Here is a 21,838-nt window from a genome sequence, read left to right as displayed (position 1 = left end):
TAATCTTTATTATGATCACCCTCAAGGGTCTCACTTGCTAGCCTTTTAAACAGATTTCTAAGGCAATTTTACAGTTCATTTAAAAGGTAATACCACACACTCCTACAACCTTAGCCACTTTACAAAACAAAGGCAAAATTTCTTCCAAATGTTACTATAATTTAGTGTGTTTCTGTATTAACTCCTCTTACAGTCTCGCAGTGTGTCTCAGATTGCCATGTACATCTAGACTGTGACATGCAAAATGGGTTCCGCTTTAGAATGGGCTAATTGGCATGCAGGTTTCTGCAGAGATCCATAATCCCACAAACAAGGGGGGAAATGAACATTTTAGGGCTGACTCTGACAACATGTACTTGGCAGGGGAAGGGGAAGCGGGGCTGGCAACTTCACAACGGTGGATATGGGGAAAAGAAAGAGGACAAGAGACTGAGGTGCCCAATCATCATCCTGCCAACAGCATTCAGGTACTTACTAGCTTCCATGTACGACAAGACACGTTTTCAAAGTGGAAAGAAAGTTATCAGAGTTGGATTCAGATCATCAGTTACCATTAGACTACAGTGTCAGTATAATTCAATTTAATCTTCAACCATTAAAAAATTTTTAAGACTGTATTTCAAGGTAATAGTTCATTTCAAATTTAACGAATTACATATGCACTAACTTGTACGTGTATGTTCTCTATGTGTCATCTTAAAGCATTTTAAACATTTTTGATAATTAAAATAGAGCAGCCATGTTGAAATTAATGTCTACATAAAATGTCAGTGACTTTAATGTACTACTGGCCAAGAAAAGGTGGCTCAAAGCTTTAACTTTGAATGAGCTTGATAAAGGCTTTCAGGGCATGTTTGAGAAGCTTGTTCTACTATAAAAGGAATTATTATTATTTTTCCTTTTTTTTTTTTAGACGGAGTCTCGCTCTGTCACTAGGCTGGAGTGCAGTGGCGTGATCTTGGCTCACTGCAACCTCCGATTCTCAGGTCCAAGCAATTCTCCTGCCTCAGCCTCCTGGGTAGCTGGGACTACAGCCACCCGCCACCGTCACCATGTTGGCCAGGCTCAAGCTCCTGACCTCAAGTGATCTGCCCGCCTCAACATCCCAAAGTGCTGGGATTACAGGTGTGAGCCACCGTGTGGCCAATACTTTACTTTATAAGCAAAGCTTGAAGATCTAATTTAAAATTTGATAATCAAGGTTTTGGTTGGCCTATATATAGCAGGATAATGTATGAGACAAATTATTAAGCTTGACAAAATAAAAGGAGACTTTACCTGACCACCTTTCTATATTCTTCAGTGAATTAATCAAACAGCATTTTCAACAAAGCTTTGTATCTCGTACACTGAAGTAAAAGTTACCTAAAAGCCTCACGTCACTTTGGTAAAAGCAGAACATAAATGAATTTTCAACTTCAGAGTTACATAAAGTGGAGAGTACATGGAATGAATAAAGTTATCCTTATTAGTGTTAAAAGCACTAATTGGAAGAGAAAATGTCTCGAAATTAGTTCACCCTATTTATTAACCAAAAGCTTCACAGAAAAATAACTAAAAAAGGTGTTAAAAAAAAGTATGAGGTGTATATTTAGATAATTTGCAACCTATAATTCTAAAAGAATTGCCAGAATGCAAAGATCTTTTCTTTTTTTTTTTTAATTTGAGACAGAGTTTCGCTCTTGTTACCCAGGCTGGAGCGCAATGGCGCGATCTCGGCTCACTGCAACCTCCGCCTCCTGGGTTCAGGCAATTCTCCTGCCTCAGCCCCCTGAGTAGCTGGGATTACAGGCACGCGCCACCATGCCCAGCTAATTTTTTGTATTTTTAGTAGAGACGGGGTTTCACCATGTTGACCGGGATGGTCTCGATTTCTTGACCTTGTGATCCACCTGCCTCGGCCTCCCAAAGTGCTGGGATTACAGGCGTGAGCCACCGCGCCCGGCCACAAAGATCTTTTTAATATTAATTCTGGTGAAATCAAGTTCAAAATATAATACCTAGGATTCTTCCTTATCCAAAGAAGAAATTAAACTAGGTAATTTCTTTTCTGAAATAGTCTGCAAATTCTAATTCAAAAGAAGTACACAAAATAGGATAAATAATAAAGGGTGTGTATAAAAGAAAAGCTACAATAATTCCAATTTTTGCTCCCTTAGTACTGTACAAACACTACATCAACATAATAGAAATGGCACAGCCTCTGAGGACACGTTCCACATTTTATTTACATTTTAAGACTAACTTTAATCTCAAAATCACATATCCATATACCTATTTCCTTTTTGTTGACTTCACTTAAACTTAAATGCATGGTTTATTAAACAAAGACTGTAAACAAATATTTGCCATGTCTGTTACATGTAACACACAAGAACAGCTTTTAACAGAAATTCATCAACTCCCCCCAACATTTTTTATTATAAATACAGGTATCAAAACAATCCTGAACATATTTTTGATACTACTAGTAGTCAGCTCCCACACCGCTTCAAAAATTAACACATTTGTGACAATATTCATTGTACCTGCTATGTTTTAAACAATTTCAACTGCAGCTCTTTCACTAAGCAAGATGGATAAAGCATGCCATTTCTGTTTTCTTTCTTGAGATTTTTACTTTTTAGAAACACACATGCTTCCACTGCCATCTGACACTTCTCCACACGCCTTCATCTTGTAAACCTGAATTCTATTTCGAGTACTCCAGGTTTGTTTAAATGACAGTGCCTTAACAAGAGAAAAAAAATTGTGCTGCATTTTTCCTCCTGTTACCTGAAAACATAATGGGTGTACATATATTAAATATATTCTTACAAATGTCCAGGTCATGTTTACCAGCTGGAATTCTTTTACTTAATGTGTGGGTATTTTGCATTGTGATATTTAATCAAGACACTAACATGAGTAGAAGGTTGTTGATTTAAGACAAGTTTGAGATCCACTAAAATTAATTGTTGTATGTTTGTCCTTCTGGTGGCTGTGGAAGCTTCATATTTTCTTTGGACATCATTAGACGTCTTAGCTCTTGAAGTACAACTTTAATGCTATATGAATTTTGCCATTTTGCTAACACTGGTATGCTCCGGGCATCCACCTGAAAGAGGAGGAAAGAGCACAGTTAACTAGCAAGTTTAAAGTACTATGGCACGATCTGTCAAGCATATTCTAATCAGAATGATTCTGTACAGTTAACTAGCGAGTTTAAAGTACTATGGCACGATCTGTCAAGCATATTCTAATCAGAATGATTCTGTACAGTTAACTAGCGAGTTTAAAGTACTATGGCACGATCTGTCAAGCATATTCTAATCAGAATGATTCTGTACAGTTAACTAGCGAGTTTAAAGTACTATGGCACGATCTGTCAAGCATATTCTAATCAGAATGATTCTGTACAGTTAACTAGCGAGTTTAAAGTACTATGGCACAATTTGTTAAGCATATTCTAATAAGAATGATTTTGAAAATTCATAGCTTGCCTCTATTTTCACAAGTACACTATTAAATTACTAATACCATAATTAGTATACTTTATCATAATTAGTTTAATATTTAGGGAAAATATAAACATATAAAACATATAGTGAACTTTGGTCATCAGAAATAAACGTTATATTAAGTAACTACTTTGTAAATAAATAGACCAATTCCTTCTTAATGGAGTAAGGCCAAAAGGTTCCTCTCCATTTCCAACGTCACTACCCAAAATCTGGGGAATTACCTCACACTGAGATTTAGACGAAAGCTACTAATCTGATCTCTTCTTTCAGATTTTAATTTCCAGTGTATTCTATGCACTATTCCAAATAAGTCTTTTTTTTTTGAGACAGAGTCTCACTTTGTCACCAGGCTGGAGTGCAGTGGCACAATCTCAGCTCACCGCAACCTCCGCCTCTTAGTTTCAAGAGGTTCTCCTGCCTCAGCTTCCTGAGTAGCTGGGACTACAGGCATGCCCCATGCCCAGCTAATTTTTGTATTTTTAATAGAGACAGGGTTTCACCATCTTGGCCAGGATGGTCTCAATCTCTTGACCTCATGATCCACCCTCCTTGGCCTCCCAAAGTACTGGGAATTTTTGTTTTGTTTTTTGTTTTCTGAGAAATTCTAGCTCTGTCACCCAGGCTGGAGTGCAGTGGTAAGATCCTGGCTCACTGCCCTCCCAAGTTCAAGCAATTCTCTTCCCTCAGCCTCCCAAGTAGCTAGGATTACAGGCACCCACCACCACGCCCAGCTAATTTTTTTGTATTTTTCATACAGACAGGGTTTTGCATAGTTGCCCAGGCTGGTCTCGAACTCCTGAGCTCAAGTGATCTACCTGCCTCAGCCTTCCAAAGTGTTGGGATTACAGGCATGAGCCACCGCACCCGGCCCAAATTAATCTTTTGTGAAAGAGTAACAGAATGCGGACGGACCTCCTTCCAAGCCCATTCCCAGTTAACTGTCAGCATTTGACATGTCCTGCAGTTCCCTGGAAAACTCCACTCACAGAGCTTTCCTTTATCTGACCTCAGAGCTCACCTATCTTCACTTACCTCCTACCTTGGGCATTTGTCAAAAAAAGTTGGGTCAAACAGGAAGATGGGTTGGGTGTGGTGGCTCAGGCCTGTAATCCCAGCACTTTGGGAGACTGAGGTGGGTGGACCACGAGGTCAGGAGTTTGAGACCAGCATGGCCAACATAGATAGTGAAACCCTGTCTCTACTAAAATTAGCCAGGCGTGGTGGCATACGCCTGTAGTCCCAGCTACTTGGGAGGATGAGACAGGAGAATTGCTTGAATCTGGGAGGCAGACGTTGCAGTGAGTCGAGATCGCGCCACTGCACTCCAGCCTGGGCGACAGAGTGAGACTCGGTCTAAAAAATATAATAATAAATAAAAATTCAAAAAAATAAAAATCAGTGTAATATATCACATTAACAGAAGAGAGGACAAAACCATCATCATCTCAATGGATGCAAAAAAATCATTTGACAAAATCCAACAACCTTTCATGATATAATTACTCAATAAATTAGGAACAGAAGGAATTACCTCAACCTAAGAGTGAGTCTACAAAAAACTTACAGCTAACATCATACTTAATAAAGATCAAATGCTTCCCCTCAAGATGAGGAACAAGAAAAGGGTGATTATTCTCATCACTTCTTTTTATATTTTCTTTTTGAGTCTGCTGCCCAGGCTAGAGTGCAGTGATACAACTTGGCTCACTGCAGCCTCAACCTCCCTGGGCTCAGGTGATCCTCCAACCTCAGCCTCCTAAATTGCTGGGACTACAGGTATGCACCACCAGAGGCCTGGCTAATTTTTTTTTTTTGAGACGGAGTCTTATTCTGTCACCAGGCTGGAGTGCAGTGGCGTGATCTCGGCTCACTGCAACCTCTGCCTCCTGGGTTCAAGCAATTCCCCTGCCTCAGCCTTCCAAGTAGCTGGGACTACAGGAGTGAGCCACCACACCCAGCTAATTTTTTGTAGTTTAGTAGAGACGGGGGGTTTCACCATGCTGGCCAGGATGCTCTTGATCTCCTGACCTTGTGGTCTGCCTGCCTCAGCCTCCCAAAGTGCTGGGATTACAGGCGTGAGCTACCACGCCCAGCCCCGGCTAATTTTTTTTTTTTTAAATGGAGTCTCACACTGTTACCTGGGCTGGTGTGTAGTGGCGCGATTTTGCTTCACTGCAACCTCCACCTCCCAGGTTCAAGCAATTCTCCTGCCTCAGCCTCCTAAGGAGCTAGGATTATAGGCGCCCGCCACCACGCCCAGCTAATTTTTTCTATTTTTAGTAGAGAAAGGGTTTCACTGTGTTGGCCAGGCTGGTCTCAAACTCCTGACCTCATGATCTGCCTGCCTCAGACTCCCAAAGTGCTGGAATTACAGGCATGAGCCACTGTGCCCGACCAATTTTTTGTATTTTTTATAGAGACAGGGTTTTGTCATCTTGGCCAGGCTGGTCTCAAACTCCTGTGCATCTGCATGCCTCGGCCTCCCAAAGTGCGGGGATTATAGGCACGAGCCACCACCACCCGGCCCCATTCTCATCACCTCCTTCCAATTCAACATTGTACCGGAGGTTCTAGCCAGGACAATTAAGAAAGAAGGTGAGCTAAAAGGCACCTTGATTAGAAAGAAAGAAGTAAAACTACTTCTATTTGCAGAAGAAATAATCTGGTATATAGATAATTCTTAGGAATCCACTAAAGAAATTATTAGAGCTAATCAACAAGTTCATCAAGGCAACAGGATACAGGATCCACATACAAAAATTAGTTTTTCTTTACACTTGCAACTAACAATCTGAAATAAAAATTAATAAAATACCCAAGTATAAATTTTTTAAAACTGCAAAACTTGTGCATTGAAAATTAAGTAGCTCCCTTCCCTCCTTCCTACCACCCTCCTACCTCCTCCTTTCCCTCCCTCTCCCCCTAAGAAAAAAAGAGGAAAAAAACTTTTAAATAAAAATAATTTAAAGGCCGGGTGCAGTAGCTCATGCCTGTAATCCCAGCACTTTGCGAGAGCGAGGCAGGCAGATCACTTGAGGTCGGGAGTTTGAGACCAGTCTGGCCAACATGGTGAAAAAACCTCATCTCTACTAAAAATACAAAAATTAGCTGGGCATGGTGACGCATGCCTGTGATCCCAGCTACTTGGGGAGGCTGAGGCACAAGAATTGCTTGAGCCCGGGAGGCAGAGGTTGCAGTGAGCTGAGATCACACCACTGCACTCCAGCCTGGGTGTCAGAGCTAGACTCCATCTCAAAAAAATAAATAAATAAAAATAATAATTAAAAGAAAACTGTAAAATACAGTTGACAGAAATTAAAGACATAAACAAATATACAGGGGTCTGAAGACTTATTACTGTGAATATGACAGTATTCAAGTTAATTTAGAGTCAGTATAACTCCTATTAAAATTTCAACTGCTTTCTTCTTTCTTGCAGAAATGAACAGCCTGATTCTAAAATCCGTATGTGAACGCAAGAAACCCAGAATAGCCAAAAAAAAAAACACTAAAAAAAGAAGAACAACGTTAATGATTTCAAAATACTACAGGCCAGGTGCGGTAGCTCACACCTGTAACCCCAGCACTTTGGGAGGTCAAGGTGGGCAGATCAACTTGAGGCTAGGAATTCAAGACCAGCTTGGCCAACATGGTGAAACCCCGTCTCTACGGAAAACACGAAAACTTAGCCAGGTGTGGTGACGCATATACTACTGGTAGCAATGTAAAATGGCATATTCACTTTGGAAAACAGTCTTGACAGTTCCTCAAAAAGTAAAACAGAGTTACCATATGACCCAACAATTCCACTCCTAAAATTATATACCAAAGAGATGAAAATATTTGCCCATTCAAAAACTTGTATACAAATATTCATAGCAACAATATTCATAACAGACAAAAGTAGAAAAACACAAATATCCACCAGGTGATGAGTGGATAAAATGGGATATCCATACAGTGGAACATAATTCAACAATAAAAAGGAATAAAGTACAAACATGAATACATCCTGAAAACATTACACTAAGTCACAGAAGAACACATACGGTATTAAACTACCTACATAACATCCAGAATGAACAAATCTATACAGACAAAAGGGGGATTAATGGTTGTTTAGGGGTGAGGGAGGTGGGATGGGAAATGATAACTAATGGGCACAGATTCGCTTTAGGAAGAAAAAAACGTTCCAAAACTGGGTCATGGCAGCGATTCTACAATGTTGTGAATACTAAAAAACACTGGGCCGGGCACGGTGGCTCACACCTGTAATCCAGCACTTTAGGAGGCCAAGGCAGGCGGATCACGAGATCAGGAGATCGAGACCATCCTGGCTAACACGTTGAAACCCCATCCCTACTAAAAACAGAAAACATTAGCCAGGCATGGCGGCACGTGCCTGTAGTCCCAGCCACTCGTGAGGCCGAGGCAGGAGAATCACTTGAACCTGGGAGGCGGAGGATACAGTGAGCTCAGATCACGCCATTGCACTCCAGCCTGGGCAACAGAGCAAGACTCCGTCTCAAAAACAAAACAAAAACCATTGAATTGTACACTTTAAATGGGTGAATTGTATGGTATGTGAATTATATCACCATAAAAGTGTTTACAAATAGAAAAGAAAAATAATTTTAGAGTGATATTTATCTTAGAAACCAATGTCAGGGGCCGGGCGCGGTGGCTCACGCCTGTAATCCCAGAACTTCGGGAGGCCAAGGCGAGTGGATCACGAGGTCAAGAGATCGAGACCATCCCGGTAAACATGGTGAAACCCCGTCTCTACTAAAAATACAAAAAATTAGCTGGGCATGGTGGCGCGTGCCTGTAATCCCAGCTAGTCAGGAGGCTGAGGTAGGAGAATTGCCTGAACCCAGGAGGCGGAGGTTGCGGTGAGCCGAGATCGCGCCATTGCACTCCAGCCTGAGTAACAAGAGCGAAACTCCGTCTCAAATAAAAAAAAAAAAAAGAAGAAGAAGAAGAAACCAATATCAGGTGCGGTAGCTCACACTGTAATCCCAGCACTTTGGGAGGCTGAGGTGGGTGGATCGCCTGAGGTCAGGAGTTCAAGACCAGCCTGGCCAACACAGTAAAACTCCATCTCTACTAAAAACAGAAAAAATTAGCTGGGTGTCGTGGCGGGTGCCTGTAATCCCAGCTACTAGGGAGGCTAAGGCAGGAAAATCTCTTGAACCCAGGAGGCGCAGGTTGCAGTGAGCAGAAATCACGCCACTGTACTCCAGGCTAGGTAACAAAAGCAAAACTCTGTCTCAAAAATAAAAAAGGGCCGGGCGCAGTGGCTCACGCCTGTAATCCCAGCACTTTGGGAGGCCGAGGCGGGTGGATCACGAGGTCAAGAGATCGAGACCATCCTTGTCAACAAGGCGAAACCCCATCTCTATCAAAAATACAAAAATTAGCTGGGCATGGTGGCTCATGCCTGTAATCCCAGCTACTCAAGAGGCTGAGGCAGGAGAATTGCCTGAACCCAGGAGGCAGAGGTTGTGGTGAGCTGAGATCGCGCCATTGTACTCCAGCCTGGGTAACAAGAGCGAAACTCCGTCTCCAAAAAAAATAAATAAATAAAAATAAAAATAAATAAAAAATAAAAAAAAGAGAAACCAAGAAACCAACCAAAAGAATAAGAAAAATGTTACAATGGTAAGGTACATTTATAATACTTCCTCTAACGATTTCACTTTAAAGAGTGGCAACCTCCTTAGCCTATTTTAAATAGACTCCATAACTGAACAGTTTTTAAAAATAAGTAGAGAGAATACCATGCTATTTCCAAAGCAGAAACAAACACTTACAGCTGTAAATGGTAGTTAAATAAATTTAAGTGATTGCAAATCCTGTGAAATACCAACAGGGTGCAAAAAAAAGAAAAACAAAAAAGATGGAGAGAGAGAAGGCAGTAAAGAGCATGGGAAAATAAATATCATGTCAGAACAAAATCTGCATCTTATCAGTGTACAATATACAATGACTTCCACAAACAATATACAATGAGATATGAGATCTCAGTGCATAAAACAATGACATTTACACTTCAGAGTCCTAACCGCCCACAAGGAATAATTTTGCCTTGTTGTATTAAATAAATATAAACCAAAATTACTAAAGTGACACCCACTATCACTGCCTGTGAACTACAATTCATGAGATACTTACAGCCTCAAAATATATAAAACTATCCTGGCACAATAACCAGTGTGAAATTCTACACCATTTACTAGTTATAAAAGTAACAATCCAAACTCTCAGATGTAAACGAAAACAGATGTCCAATACATGCACCCTACCCACAACCCTCTATACACACATCTACACTCCAATAATGATTAAAATCAATATTTAATTTTTCTATTTCCTAGTCCCCATTCCAGGCTGACAGTAAGAAGCGTTGGTGAGAATACACATTCGCAGGGTCCTGTTATACACCACTGGTGGGGCTGGCACTGGCCCAGCCCTGAGGAGAGCAGCTTGGCCACATTCAAGCTGAAGCCAGGCCCCAGGCCACAGCACACTTCCAGAGGTATTCCCGAGAGCAGCACTACTCAAGGTATGTCCACGGAACGGGGCAGGCCACGAACAGAATTCTATTGGTCCTTGACAAGATAAACATTGCAATGAGAGTAAGAATTTAGAAAGTTTTACAGAAATTTGATGGAGAACATTTTAATTTAAAAATTTTAAACTTGGCTGGGTGCAATGGCTCATGCCTGAAATCCCAGCATGTAGGGAGGCTGAGCTCAGGAGTTTGAGACCAGCCTGGCCAACGTGGTGAAACCCTGTCTCTACTAAATATACAAAAATTAGGCGGGCGTGGTGGCGGACACCTGTAATCCCAGAGAGGCTGAGGCAGGAAAATCATTTGAACCTGGGAGGCAGAGGTTGCAGTGAGCTGAGATCCTGCCATTGCACTCCAGCTTAGTCGACAAGAGTGAAACTGTCTCAAAAAAAAAAAAAAAAAAAAAAAAAGCCACACACAGAATTAACTCTACTTATAATGTAGTCTTTGTCCTAGTAAGAAAAAAATCTGTTAGAAATAAGACAAACATTAAGATTTGACAAAGCCAGGTGGAGAACACAAAGATGTTGGTTGTATCATTGTCTAATTAGCTAGGTGTGGTGGCACACACCTGTAGTCCCAGCTACTTGGGAGGCTGAGGCAGGAGAATCACTTAAACCCGGGAGATAGAAGTCGTAGTGAGCCAAGATCGTGCCACTGCACTCCAGCCTGATTGACAGGGTGAGACTGTCTCAATAAAAAAGGAAGTGGGATCTGCAGGGAGAAGTGAAGGACCCACAGGAATTAAGCCAGACTGAAGCGGAAGGAGGAAGAGGAGAAGTGCAAAGGTCTTGAGGCCAAACGAAAGGCATGTAAGCCAGTGTGCAGCTTGAGTGCTCCCAGTGAGCCACGGCAAGAAGCATGCATACTGAGGCCGACGTCCCGAGAGGAGTTTGAAGTGCAGAAATGACATGACACAATCCGTCTCTTAGAAGGATCCCTCTGGCTGCTGGCTTTGGAAGGATTAGAAGGGATTTTAAAAAGCAGATCAGAGATGTTGTTGCAAGAGTCCAGACAACAAATGATGGCAATATGCACTTGGTGGCAATGTAAATAGAAAAATAAGACCTAAATCAAGTTACACTTGGAACATAAAACTGACAAGGCTTAATGATAGATGGGTTGGGGGAAGGGAGGTAGAGAGGGAGGCAGAATATCAACTAATGGACCAGAAGCTCAAGAGATCAGATAAGCTTATTAGAGGTAGTTCTGAAATTTAATCCGAATTTCCTAACTCCCATGGCAATGTAAACACACCATTAGTTACTTAATTTACAGGAGCTATAATGTAAAAACAAACTAGTAATGAAGAAAAACAGATACATCTAGTAGCAAAATCTAACAAAGATCTTCTTCATAGAGGCAATGCTGTGTGTCACACAGGAAATTCCCTAAATAATATCCTTTCTGTACAGTCATATGCTTTATAATCCTGCTTCCATCAAACTTCTTAAAAATAGATGTGTATAAAAAACAAACAAAAAAAAAGATGTGTACTTAATTTCTAGAATAAGCACTGAAAGAACACAAACAGAATGAAAGAGGCTGAGAACAACCATTCCAAAGTAGGTAAGAAACACGCAGAAAAATAGAAACCACCAACTAAGATGATCTATTTAACCCTGAACGTGTCAGTAATTATGGATATTAAATGTAAATGGACTATATGCTCCCAGCAAATCATAAAGACTAACAAACTGAGGGCTGGAGAGACTCTCAGGTCCCAGCTCTGAGCTGGCAAGGGGCCGGGGGTTGGGAGGCTTGTGGGAGTGCTGATGGCCCAGCAGGTGCAGGGCTGCGGTTTCCAATGACCCTTCCCACCTTCTTCCTTTCTCAGGGTCATGCTTTATTTGGCCTGGTGCCTCCCTGCTGGATGCACTAGCCAAGCTGGGGCCCCGCCTCAGACCTACCTATTAGGCTGGGGTTAAGGCGGGGAGCTGACTTTGAATCCAGGAGTCAACTTGTTGCCAGAAGTACAGTTACATGCAGAGGAAACTGAGAAATAAGTAAATGCACTGGGAATCATGGAAGCCAGGTTTCTCAGTGCTGGAAGAGAGAATTACAGATATGGAAAGGAAGAATCATAGAATAAACCCCATAGTTTTAGAATAAAGTTGGCAGGAGTTGTTAATATAAACTTGTGATTTTTAACAGATGGTAAATAGATGGGAAGGAAAGAGAGAGGGAGAGAGGAAAGGGGAATGAATTTGTGTACAGGTGAGAAACATCTGTGGTACAAAACAGGTTACTAGACAGAGGGAACACAGGGATACGATGAGAAGTCGAGAATACTGAGGTCTTATTTCCTAAGATGGATGATACTCATTTTATGATGATGATATGTTATTTTACCTCCTAAAAGGTATTTTGTGTGTGGTGTGCTCTCAACATGGCACCAAGAGAGCCTGGGCTTCAAAGTCTTATCATGAACCTAACAATCTACTCATACTGGAAATTCAGCTATTTCTTGTGTGGGTCAAGCAGGGCATGCCATTTTGTTTAAAGGGACAATGGGCTGGACACAATGCCTCACGCCTGTAATCTCAGTACTTTGGGAGGCCAAGGCAGGTGGATCACTTGAGGTCAGGAGTTTGAGACCAGCCTGGCCAACATGGCGAAACCCCATCTCTACCAAAAAATACAAAAATCAGCCAGGCATGGTGGCGTGTGCCTTGTAGTCTCACCTACTCGGGAGGCTGAGGTGGGAGAATCACTTGAGGCCGGGGGAAGGAGGGGAGCCACTGTAGTCTGGCCTGGGGGACAGAGTGAAACCCAAAAGTCAATAGATGACGATGCTCAGCCATGACTTGTTTCTCAAAGAAGATAATCCTTCATAAATATTCATCCTTTTCATCTCAGGAAATGTACCTTAACCCTAACATTCAAAGAGAAATAATGGTTTTTTTGTTTTGTTTTGTTTTGTTTTTTTTGATACGGAGTTTTGCTCTTTCCCCCAGGTTGGAGTGCAGTGGCACAATCTTGGCTCACTGCAACCTCCACCTTCTGGTTTCAAGTGATGCTCCTGCCTCAGCCTCTGGAGTAGCTGGGATTACAGGCGACTGCCACCTCGTCCCACTAAGTTTTGTACTTTTAGTAGAGTCGAGGTTTCACCACGTTGGCCAGACGGGTCTCAAACTCCTGACCTCATGATCCTCTTGCCTCAGTCTCCCAAAGTGCTGGGATTACAAGCATGAGCCACCATGCCCGGCCCAATAATGGTCATATTTTTACCAAATAAGGATCAACTGAATATGACTACTGAGACAATTCAAACCCTAAGAAAAGTTTTGGCCAAGCACAGTGGCCCACACCTGTAATCCCAGTACTTCCGGAGGCCCAGGCGGGAGGATAACCTGAGGTCAGGAGTTCAAGACCAGCCTGGCCAACACTGTGAAACCCAATCTCTACAAAAATACAAAAATCAGCCAGGCATGATGGCGGGCGCCTGTTATCCCAGATACTCAGGAGGCTGAGATAGAAGAATCGCTTGAACCTGGGAGCTGGAGTTTACAGTGAGCCGAGATCACACCATTACACTCCAGCCTGGGCGACACAGTAAGACTCTATATCAAAAAAAAAAGTTCTAACCACAACATACATCTATTCTAGGCAAGTACATTAAGGTTTTTAAGGATGGTCTAATTTATACTAATAAAAGTAAAATAACATAATGCAACCTTCCTTAGACTTTTGGCTTAATAAAGTTCCTCTTTTAAAAACATTTTCCTAACTACATATTCATATCTTACATATATTATGTGTGTACAATTATATATAACTCTTTATATTATGTTCTATAAAAACAAAGTGACTATATTAACTTACCAGCCCACTGGAATTATTTACTCCATTCATATTAATTTTTGTTACAAATCTAACTGACGGAGGAGCTTCGGGGTATTTAGGTCCACATTCTACTTTCAGGCTATATATTCTGTTTTCATAATTTGTCTGGAAGGCAATAAAACAAAAGGACAATCAAAATAATATCTAAAAAATTAATGTCTAAGTGCTAAAAAAAATGAAAAGTACAATATGAATATACTTGATAAGGCAGTGCTTATGATTAAGAATTTACTTTTCTACATTCAAATTTATTTGACCTATATGGTGAGAAAATACACAGTAGGCAAACTTTTAAAACTGAGATTTTACAAAATTAATTCCACAAAGTATTATCAGTATGATCACAACTTGCTTTTATGATAAAAATGATACCTGTAAACAAATTAGAAAGAAAAAAAAGAAAACCACTTAAATTTAGATTTTGCTAAAATGTTTACTGGTAGAAGGAGGGGCTACTTGAGGCTTGTGTCAAACATCTATGAAGGTTTCTGTTTTCCAGAGCAGCTCTGCTTACTCCTGCTGTCCCATAATTAACTATGAGCAGTGCCTCTTTTCATTCTCAAAAGGGTCTTGTTGGATAACAAATTATATGATTACCCTACTTAATATGACAAGCACAACTTCTCGCAAAAGGGAAAACACCACATTACACCATTTTGTAACAATAAAACATAATTATTTTATGTCTCCTATTAGTTATACTTACGCTACTGCTTCATTAATTTTGAGATTCATTAAATCCCATTATCTGAATTCAGAGATACAATAGCAAACTTTATGTTTATACATCATTTTCAAATAGGGTTTCTGAAGCATGAAGTTTAATTAACATTAATACCCTATAACAGTCATTTTAAAGCTATCACACTTAAAGCTTCTAGATTATCCAAGGCTTATTTTCATGCTTATAAATTAACTCTTCTTTCTCCTACGGCTTTTGTTCACGTGGTTAACTTATTAGCGTACCATTAAAACAGGAAGGTAGGCCGGCGCGGTGGCTCGCACCTATAATAAAAGCACTTTGGGAGGCCGAGGCGGGTGGATCATGAGGTCAAGAGATTGAGACTGTCCTAGCCAATATGGTAAAACCCTGTCTCTACTAAAAATACAAAAATTAGCTGGGTGTGGTGGCGCATACCTGTAGTCCCAGCTACTCAGGAGGCTGAGGCAGGAGAATCACTTGAACTCAGGAGGCGGAGGCTGCAGTGAGCTGAGATCATGCCACTGCACTGCAGCCTGGCGACAGAGTGAGACTCCGTCTCAAAAAAAAAAAAAAAAAAAAAAAACCACAGCAAAGTAAAAAATAAATGAATTCTCACCTGGACTCAGGAGATTAAAAAGAAAAAAAAATGTTTAAGATAATTATAATTATTGAAATGTTAATACATTTTCTAAATTATAATTAAAATAATATAAAAATAAATGCATAAATAAATGAAAGTGACAAATTTAATACCTGCTGGCTGCTGTGTAAGACCAGAGAGGGAGGAAGCTAATCAACCATCTGTAGAGCTCACCTACTCAAACGGATCCTGTCCCCATCCAAGGGCTATCCAAATGGAGGTCATATTTGCAGCGTTAACTACTCTAACGTAAAGCCTGTGCAACGATCTTACATGTACGTCATTAAATATTTCAATGCTTCAAGGGAAAAAGAGAGCAATATAAAGCTCATCTGACGTTAATAGCGAGCAAATATTAATATGCCCAATGCTTTCAATATATAAAAATGACTAAAATCAGATGTATCTCAAGATATCTTGGCTGTGGTTCCCCAATCTGGATGTATATCAGACTCCCCTATGATACAGCAATTCTATACCTTGGCATTTACCCAAGCAAAATGGAAACAAACATGTTCACAAAAAGACTTCTACAAGAATGCCCAGAGCAGCTTTATTTGTAACAGCAGGAAAGTAGATTAAGTCCAAATGACCAGAAAAAGAATTGATAAACATATTGTGGTATGTCCATACAGTAAAATACTATTCAACGATAAAAAGAAACACATTCCTACTACCTGAGATAACACAAGTGAATTGCTCAGACTTCATGCTGAGTAAAGATAACAACCGTGAGTATACACACCGTATGACTCTACTTACCAAAGCTCTACAACTTGCAAATCTCTCAGGTGCAGGAAGCAGGGGTGGGAGTGAGAAAGGACGCAGGGAGGTTTCCAGAATGATGGGAATGTTCTGTATCTCAGTATGGGGTAGGTAACAAGCTACCTCATGGCAAACTCATGGCACATCTGCGCATTTCACTACATGTAAATTCTACATCAATTCCTTTAAAAAAAAAAAAAAAACCCAAAGCTCTTTTCTGAAAGATTTTACGTAAAGAAAAAAAAAAATTTAATCCCAAAGCTAACCTAGTAATCTAATCCAATGACTACAGTAAGTATCGCCCTAACTTCTGAAACCTTTGATTAATTTTATTACCTCTAAATTTTAAATTAACAGGCCGAGTGTCGTGGCTCACACCTGTAATCCTAGCACTTTGAGAGGACAGACTGCCCAAGGTCAGGAGTTTGAGACCAGCCTAGCCAACATAATGAAACCCCGTCTCTACTAAAAATACAAAAATTAGCAGGGCATGGTAGTGCACCTGTAATCCCAGCTACTCGAGAGGCTGAGGCAGGAGAACTGCTTGAACCCAAGAGACAGAGGTTGCAGTGAGCCAAGATCGCGCCATTGCACTCCAGCCTGGCACCTAGCAACAGAGCGAGACTCTGTCTCAAAAAAAAAAAAAGGAGAAAAACAAACTAATATTTACTAAGCCAGGTAGTCAGCTACTCTCCTATTAGCTAATCATTATTTCACTTAACTCTCACACTGTTTCTATTTTAAAGATGGGGACAGTACCCTTCATTTGCATATGAGAAAACTTAAAAAGTACTAAACTAGTGACAACAAATAGTGCTTCAGAAAACTGAACACAAAAACATAGAAAAACAAAACTGCTAATCATATAAATCCAAATAAGTACCCGAACAACATAAAAACTAGGGATATTAGTCAATAAAGTACAAAAAATAAAAAACAACTGGCCAGGCACAGCAGTTCACATCTATAATCCTAGCACTTTCGGAGGCTAAGGCAGGAGGGTCATTTAAACCCAGGAGTTTGAGACCAGTCTGGGCAACATAGTGAGACCCCTGTCTCTACACTCACACAAAAATTAGCCAGGTGTGGTGGTGTAACCCTACAGTCCCAGCTACTCAGAAGGCTGAGGTGGGAGGATTGCTTGAGCCCAGGGGTCCAGGCTGTGAGCTGTGATTGTGCCAGTACACTCCAACCTGGGTGACAGAGTGAAACTATCTAAAACAAAATTACAAAATAAAAATTAAAAAATAACCAACCACGTAAAGTCTTCTTCCTCTCCTGGCTATAGATATTCTACCCTGGGGACAAAATTGCTCTCAACATCATACCTTCTAAAGAGAAAACAACTGTGGTAAGACACCAACTCCTGCCTATTTTATGAAAAGGCAGCTGAATATACCCACCGTGATCTCCTGCCCTCAAGAGAACTGGAGAGAGGGCAATGCAAAGAAGATCATCAGGTGGTAAGCAGAGGCCAGCTCCAGAAGAAGCCTGTGCCTTCGCAGGGCACACCCTCACACCTCTGCCTGGCACTAAAAGGAAGTAAGGGCGGGGTCTCTGATGAGGTTCAGGACATACTATCCCAAAATACGGCACCTTGGCACTTGAGAAAACAGCAGAAGCAAGGCTACTTTTACCTTACCTTTGCACCCTTCTCCCCTGAAGCAGACCCTAAAATCGAGCTGACCTCTCCATGAAATACGTCATGACAACCACTCCAAAGGGGTCTTGTCTTATGCCAAGAAAGGAATAAAATGCAAAGACACAGGAAGAATCTGAACAACAGGCCTTGGTAAGTTCCCCCAGTTTATTACCTAGTATGTTACCAACAGATCCAATTACACTGTTGTACCACCATCCACTCTTCATCGATGTTAGCATTAAAAAAAGGTTTGATGGCCAGGAGCAATGGCTCATGCCTGTATCCCAGCACTTTGGGAGGCCGAGGCAGGCAGGTTACCTGAGGTTGGGAACTCGAGACCAGCCTGACCAACATGGAGAAACACTGTCTCTACTAAAAATACAAAAAAATGAGCTGGGTGTGGTAGTGCGTGCCTGTAATACCAGCTACTTGGGAGGCTGAGGCAGGAAAATCGCTTGAACATGGGAGGCAGAGGTTGTGGTGAGCCGAGATCACACCATTGCACTACAGCCTGGGTAACAAGATCAAAATTCCATCTCAAAAAAAAAAAAATACGTTCCCCTTTTTCCTTGGGTCTTCTTTTCTGAATGTTCCCATGTCATGTAAAACTTAAATAAGTTTGTATGCTTTTCTCTGCCTTTTATTATAAGTGCCTCAGCCATGAAGCGTGAGACAGGTGAGGAAAAGTCATTATTACCTTTTCTCCCCTGCAGCATCAAAACCACTACCCATAGAGTAGAGGACCACAGTAGCATCTTGCCTGTGTGCCCTGTGCCCCTTGAGAGAGGAGAGCTGCAGAGAAGCAGCCTTCACCCCACCCCAGTGGATGGAGTTTCCTGAGGTTTAGTGACACCAGGAATGGCAAATAGTTGGGGCAACCTGGTGGGGAACTCAACCAGGTGAAAGACCAAGCAGGAGCCAGTCCACCACAGCTGGCAACTGTGTTAGCCTACAAGACCACTGATGAACTCATCAGAAACTCCAAAACATTCATAAAGAATAAGGTCTGCAGGCCGGGTGTGATGGCTCACACCTGTAATCCCAGCACTTTGGGAGGCCGAGGTGGATGGATCACAAGGTCAGGAGTTCAAGACCAGACTGGCCAACATGGTGAAACCCCTAAACTAAACCTCTACTAAAAATACAAAAAATTAGCTGGGCATGATGGCTGTAATCCCAGCTACTCAGGAGGCTGAGGCAGGAGAATCGCTTGAACCCCAGGTGGCAGAGGTTGCAGTAAGCCAAGAATGGGCCACTGCACTCCAGCCTGGGTGACAGAGCAAGTCTCTATCTCAAAAAATAAATAAATAAATAAATAAAAATAAGTCTCTGTCTCAAAAATAAAGTCTGCTGCAGGCAGTGGCTGGAGAAAAAACAAATCTAAATAATTTCAAATTTATATTCCACCAAGTTCTGACTGTTAAATCTTCCAATCAGTAAGTCAGAATGTTCATCAATTATAAGCACTTTTTAAACCAAACAAACCATGGTAATAATGTTCACAGGCAGTGAAACTCAAGGCCTTCATTACACACCGAGTTATAAGGAATTCTATTATCAATAGTATATTTCCTCCCTCAAATGTCTTTAGGAAAAAACAGAGCAAGGGAGGAAACAGGAAGCCTATCACTTTGGGAGCGTGCATGAATTTTGCAAAGGAACACCAGAAAACAATGTAAAACACACAGTAATTCATTCTCTACCATTAATGTTGCTAATTACCTAATACATTTTTCTTTTATAATAATCAGGAGGGGCTGAGTACAGTGGTTCACACCTATAACCCCAGCACTCTGGGAAGCCAAGGCAGGTGGATCCCTTGAGGCCAGGAGTTCGAGACCAGCCTGGCTACATGGTAAAACCCCATCTCTACAAAAACTACAAATATTAGCCAGAAGTGGTGGCACACACCTGTAGTCGCAGCTCCTTAGGAGGCTAAAGTGGAAGAATCGCTTGAGCCCAGGAGGCTGAGGTTGCAGTGAGCCAAGATTGCACCACTGCACTCCAGCCAGGGCGAATGAACAAGACACTGTCTCAAAAATAATAATAAATAATAACAATCAGGAGGAACTCTATATTCTACCCAAGAGCAAAACAGCTGAAATGCTCTCATCATAAGGTAGCAACCAGTATGCAAAACCAAAGACTTAACCCTTCAAATGTATGCTCTTTCCAACAAGCCAAAAACAGTACAGAACATACATTTCAAAGACTCACTGCAGGGAGTGCAGTGGATGGGACCATTATGTAAGGAATTCAGTGTTTAAAAAAAAAAATCCCAAGCTAGAAAAAAAGATTTTGAGTAAAAATAAAACTTCATAAACCCAAGAAAGACCTAAGGACAAAGCACAACGGGCCGGCTGCCAACCACACTAGAAAAAAACGTACGAATCACAGACTTCTTATCGAGGAAGAAAGTGAGGCCTGCGGCATTCCTACTGTATGTGGAGTGTCAGAGGGCAAACAGCAACGTGCACTCGATGCAAACCACTCTAGAAACCCTCAGTCACACACAAGAGGTTAGCAACACGTTACATCAAAAGGACTGCTCTCCCCCAAACCCCTCCATTTCCTCACCTTTTCTCCTCTCTATCTGGAATGTTCTCCACCCCCATCACCACCTTCTGAAATCCTACCAGTCAGTCCTTTAGGGCTCACTCCAAAGGCAACTTCCTCCACTGTTCAGCCTTCCTCAATTATTCCAGCTAGAAGAAACATGTTCTAAAGTCCCGTAGTGAACTTGCTCTTTCATATTGAGAATCCGTCATTTGTACTGATTTTTCTCCTTTACTAAACTGCAAAACTTTGATGACAATGACCGTATCAACCTTCCTCCCCCCAGTCCTCTAGGTAATCAAGCATTACACCCTGCACATAGGAAGCATCAATAAATGTAAACAAAATAAATAAAAAGAACCATTTTAGAAGTTACCATAATTGTTTTTTTTGTTGTTTTTTTTTTTTTTTGCGACGGAGTTTCGCTCGTTACCCAGGCTGGAGTGCAATGGCGCGATCTCGGCTCACCGCAACCTCCGCCTCCTGGGTTCAGGCAATTCTCCTGCCTCAGCCTCCTGAGTAGCTGGGACTACAGGCAAGCGCCACTATGCCCAGCTAATTTTTTGTATTTTTAGTAGAGACAGAGTTTCACCATGTTGACCGGGATGGTCTCGATCTCTTGACCTTGTGATCCACCCGCCTCGGCCTCCCAAAGTGCTGGGATTACAGGCGTGAGCCACCGCGCCCGGCCACCATAATTGTTTAATATCGACAGTATAAAATTAAATACTTACTCTAAAGTAACAATAAATATTAATAGAAAAAATGTAATTTATAGCACTGACCCTTGGTGGCCCAATAATCATGCCTGTCCACCTCGTAAGCGTCATGTCTTCGTCATCCTCTAGGCCCCAGCTCACCGTGCCGTCGCCCACTCCTTTCTGTCCTTCTTCAAGTTCTTCCAACAAGCGAAAATTACGGGGAACTTTAACTCCTGTACAAAAGAACGTCAGTGTCAATGTAAACAGTTCATAATTGTAAGAGCTACACATATTTAAATTGTTTTTTCCGAATTAACCTTTATAAATTATTTTCCAAAAAGACAAAATCCCCTTTAAAAAGCATTCTGCTCTATACAAAAAAATTAATTAAAAAAAAAGCATTCTGCTCCAGAAAATGCTGAATCTAACAACCCCTCAAAATGAAAACGCTAAAGAAAGCACTGTAGGAACACTAACAGCAGTACAGAACGTGTATATAAATTCCTCATCAATTTGATGCTGACATAAGTCAATCAATCATAAGGAAATCATTACAAGTGAACATTTTCCCTTCTTGAGGTTTGTGTTCCAGCAAGGACTCTGCATCAAATAAACAGGCATGACCAGAAAGTTCATAAAAGCCAAAGGTCATTAACGTATACTCTCTAATGGCTTTTAAAGAGTAGAATTCCGTTCCCTCCTAGAAAGTGCACCAGAAGGTACTGCCGTTTAGAATGCTGAGGCAGTCCCACCCACGGTCCCCAATCTGCCTCTTTCCTCCTGTCCCTAACCGATGAGGCCCTACTTCCGCCAAGTCAGCACCATCAGTTAAGGAACACTTGGGGAGTTACTAGACTCGAGGACAAATCTCCTGATATTCCAGACAGTTTCCTAGGGTATCAGCCTTC

General features: G+C 41.4%; 1 protein-coding gene across 1 annotated transcript in view; it reads right to left on the bottom strand.

The window, feature by feature from the left end:
* Window positions 1–2,204: 2,204 nt before the first annotated feature.
* The window catches only part of UBE2V2 (ubiquitin conjugating enzyme E2 V2), a 52,756-nt gene continuing 33,122 nt past the window's right edge, over window positions 2,205–21,838 (bottom strand). The window contains exons 2-4 of the mRNA XM_021672890.2: window positions 21,015–21,163; window positions 13,903–14,028; window positions 2,205–3,097 (exon numbers count right to left, since the gene is read on the bottom strand). Of these exons, the coding sequence (XP_021528565.2) occupies window positions 2,951–3,097; window positions 13,903–14,028; window positions 21,015–21,163 (422 nt within the window). The 3' untranslated portion in view covers window positions 2,205–2,950. The remainder of the gene's footprint in view (window positions 3,098–13,902; window positions 14,029–21,014; window positions 21,164–21,838) is intronic.

The sequence above is a fragment of the Aotus nancymaae genome, unplaced genomic scaffold, assembly GCF_030222135.1.
Source record: "Aotus nancymaae isolate 86718 unplaced genomic scaffold, 86718_ANA_hifiasm-v0.15.2.pri h1tg000036l, whole genome shotgun sequence".
Taxonomy (NCBI): domain Eukaryota; kingdom Metazoa; phylum Chordata; class Mammalia; order Primates; family Aotidae; genus Aotus; species Aotus nancymaae.
Note: the sequence above shows the minus strand (reverse complement) of the source record. Positions and strands in the feature narration are given on the sequence as shown.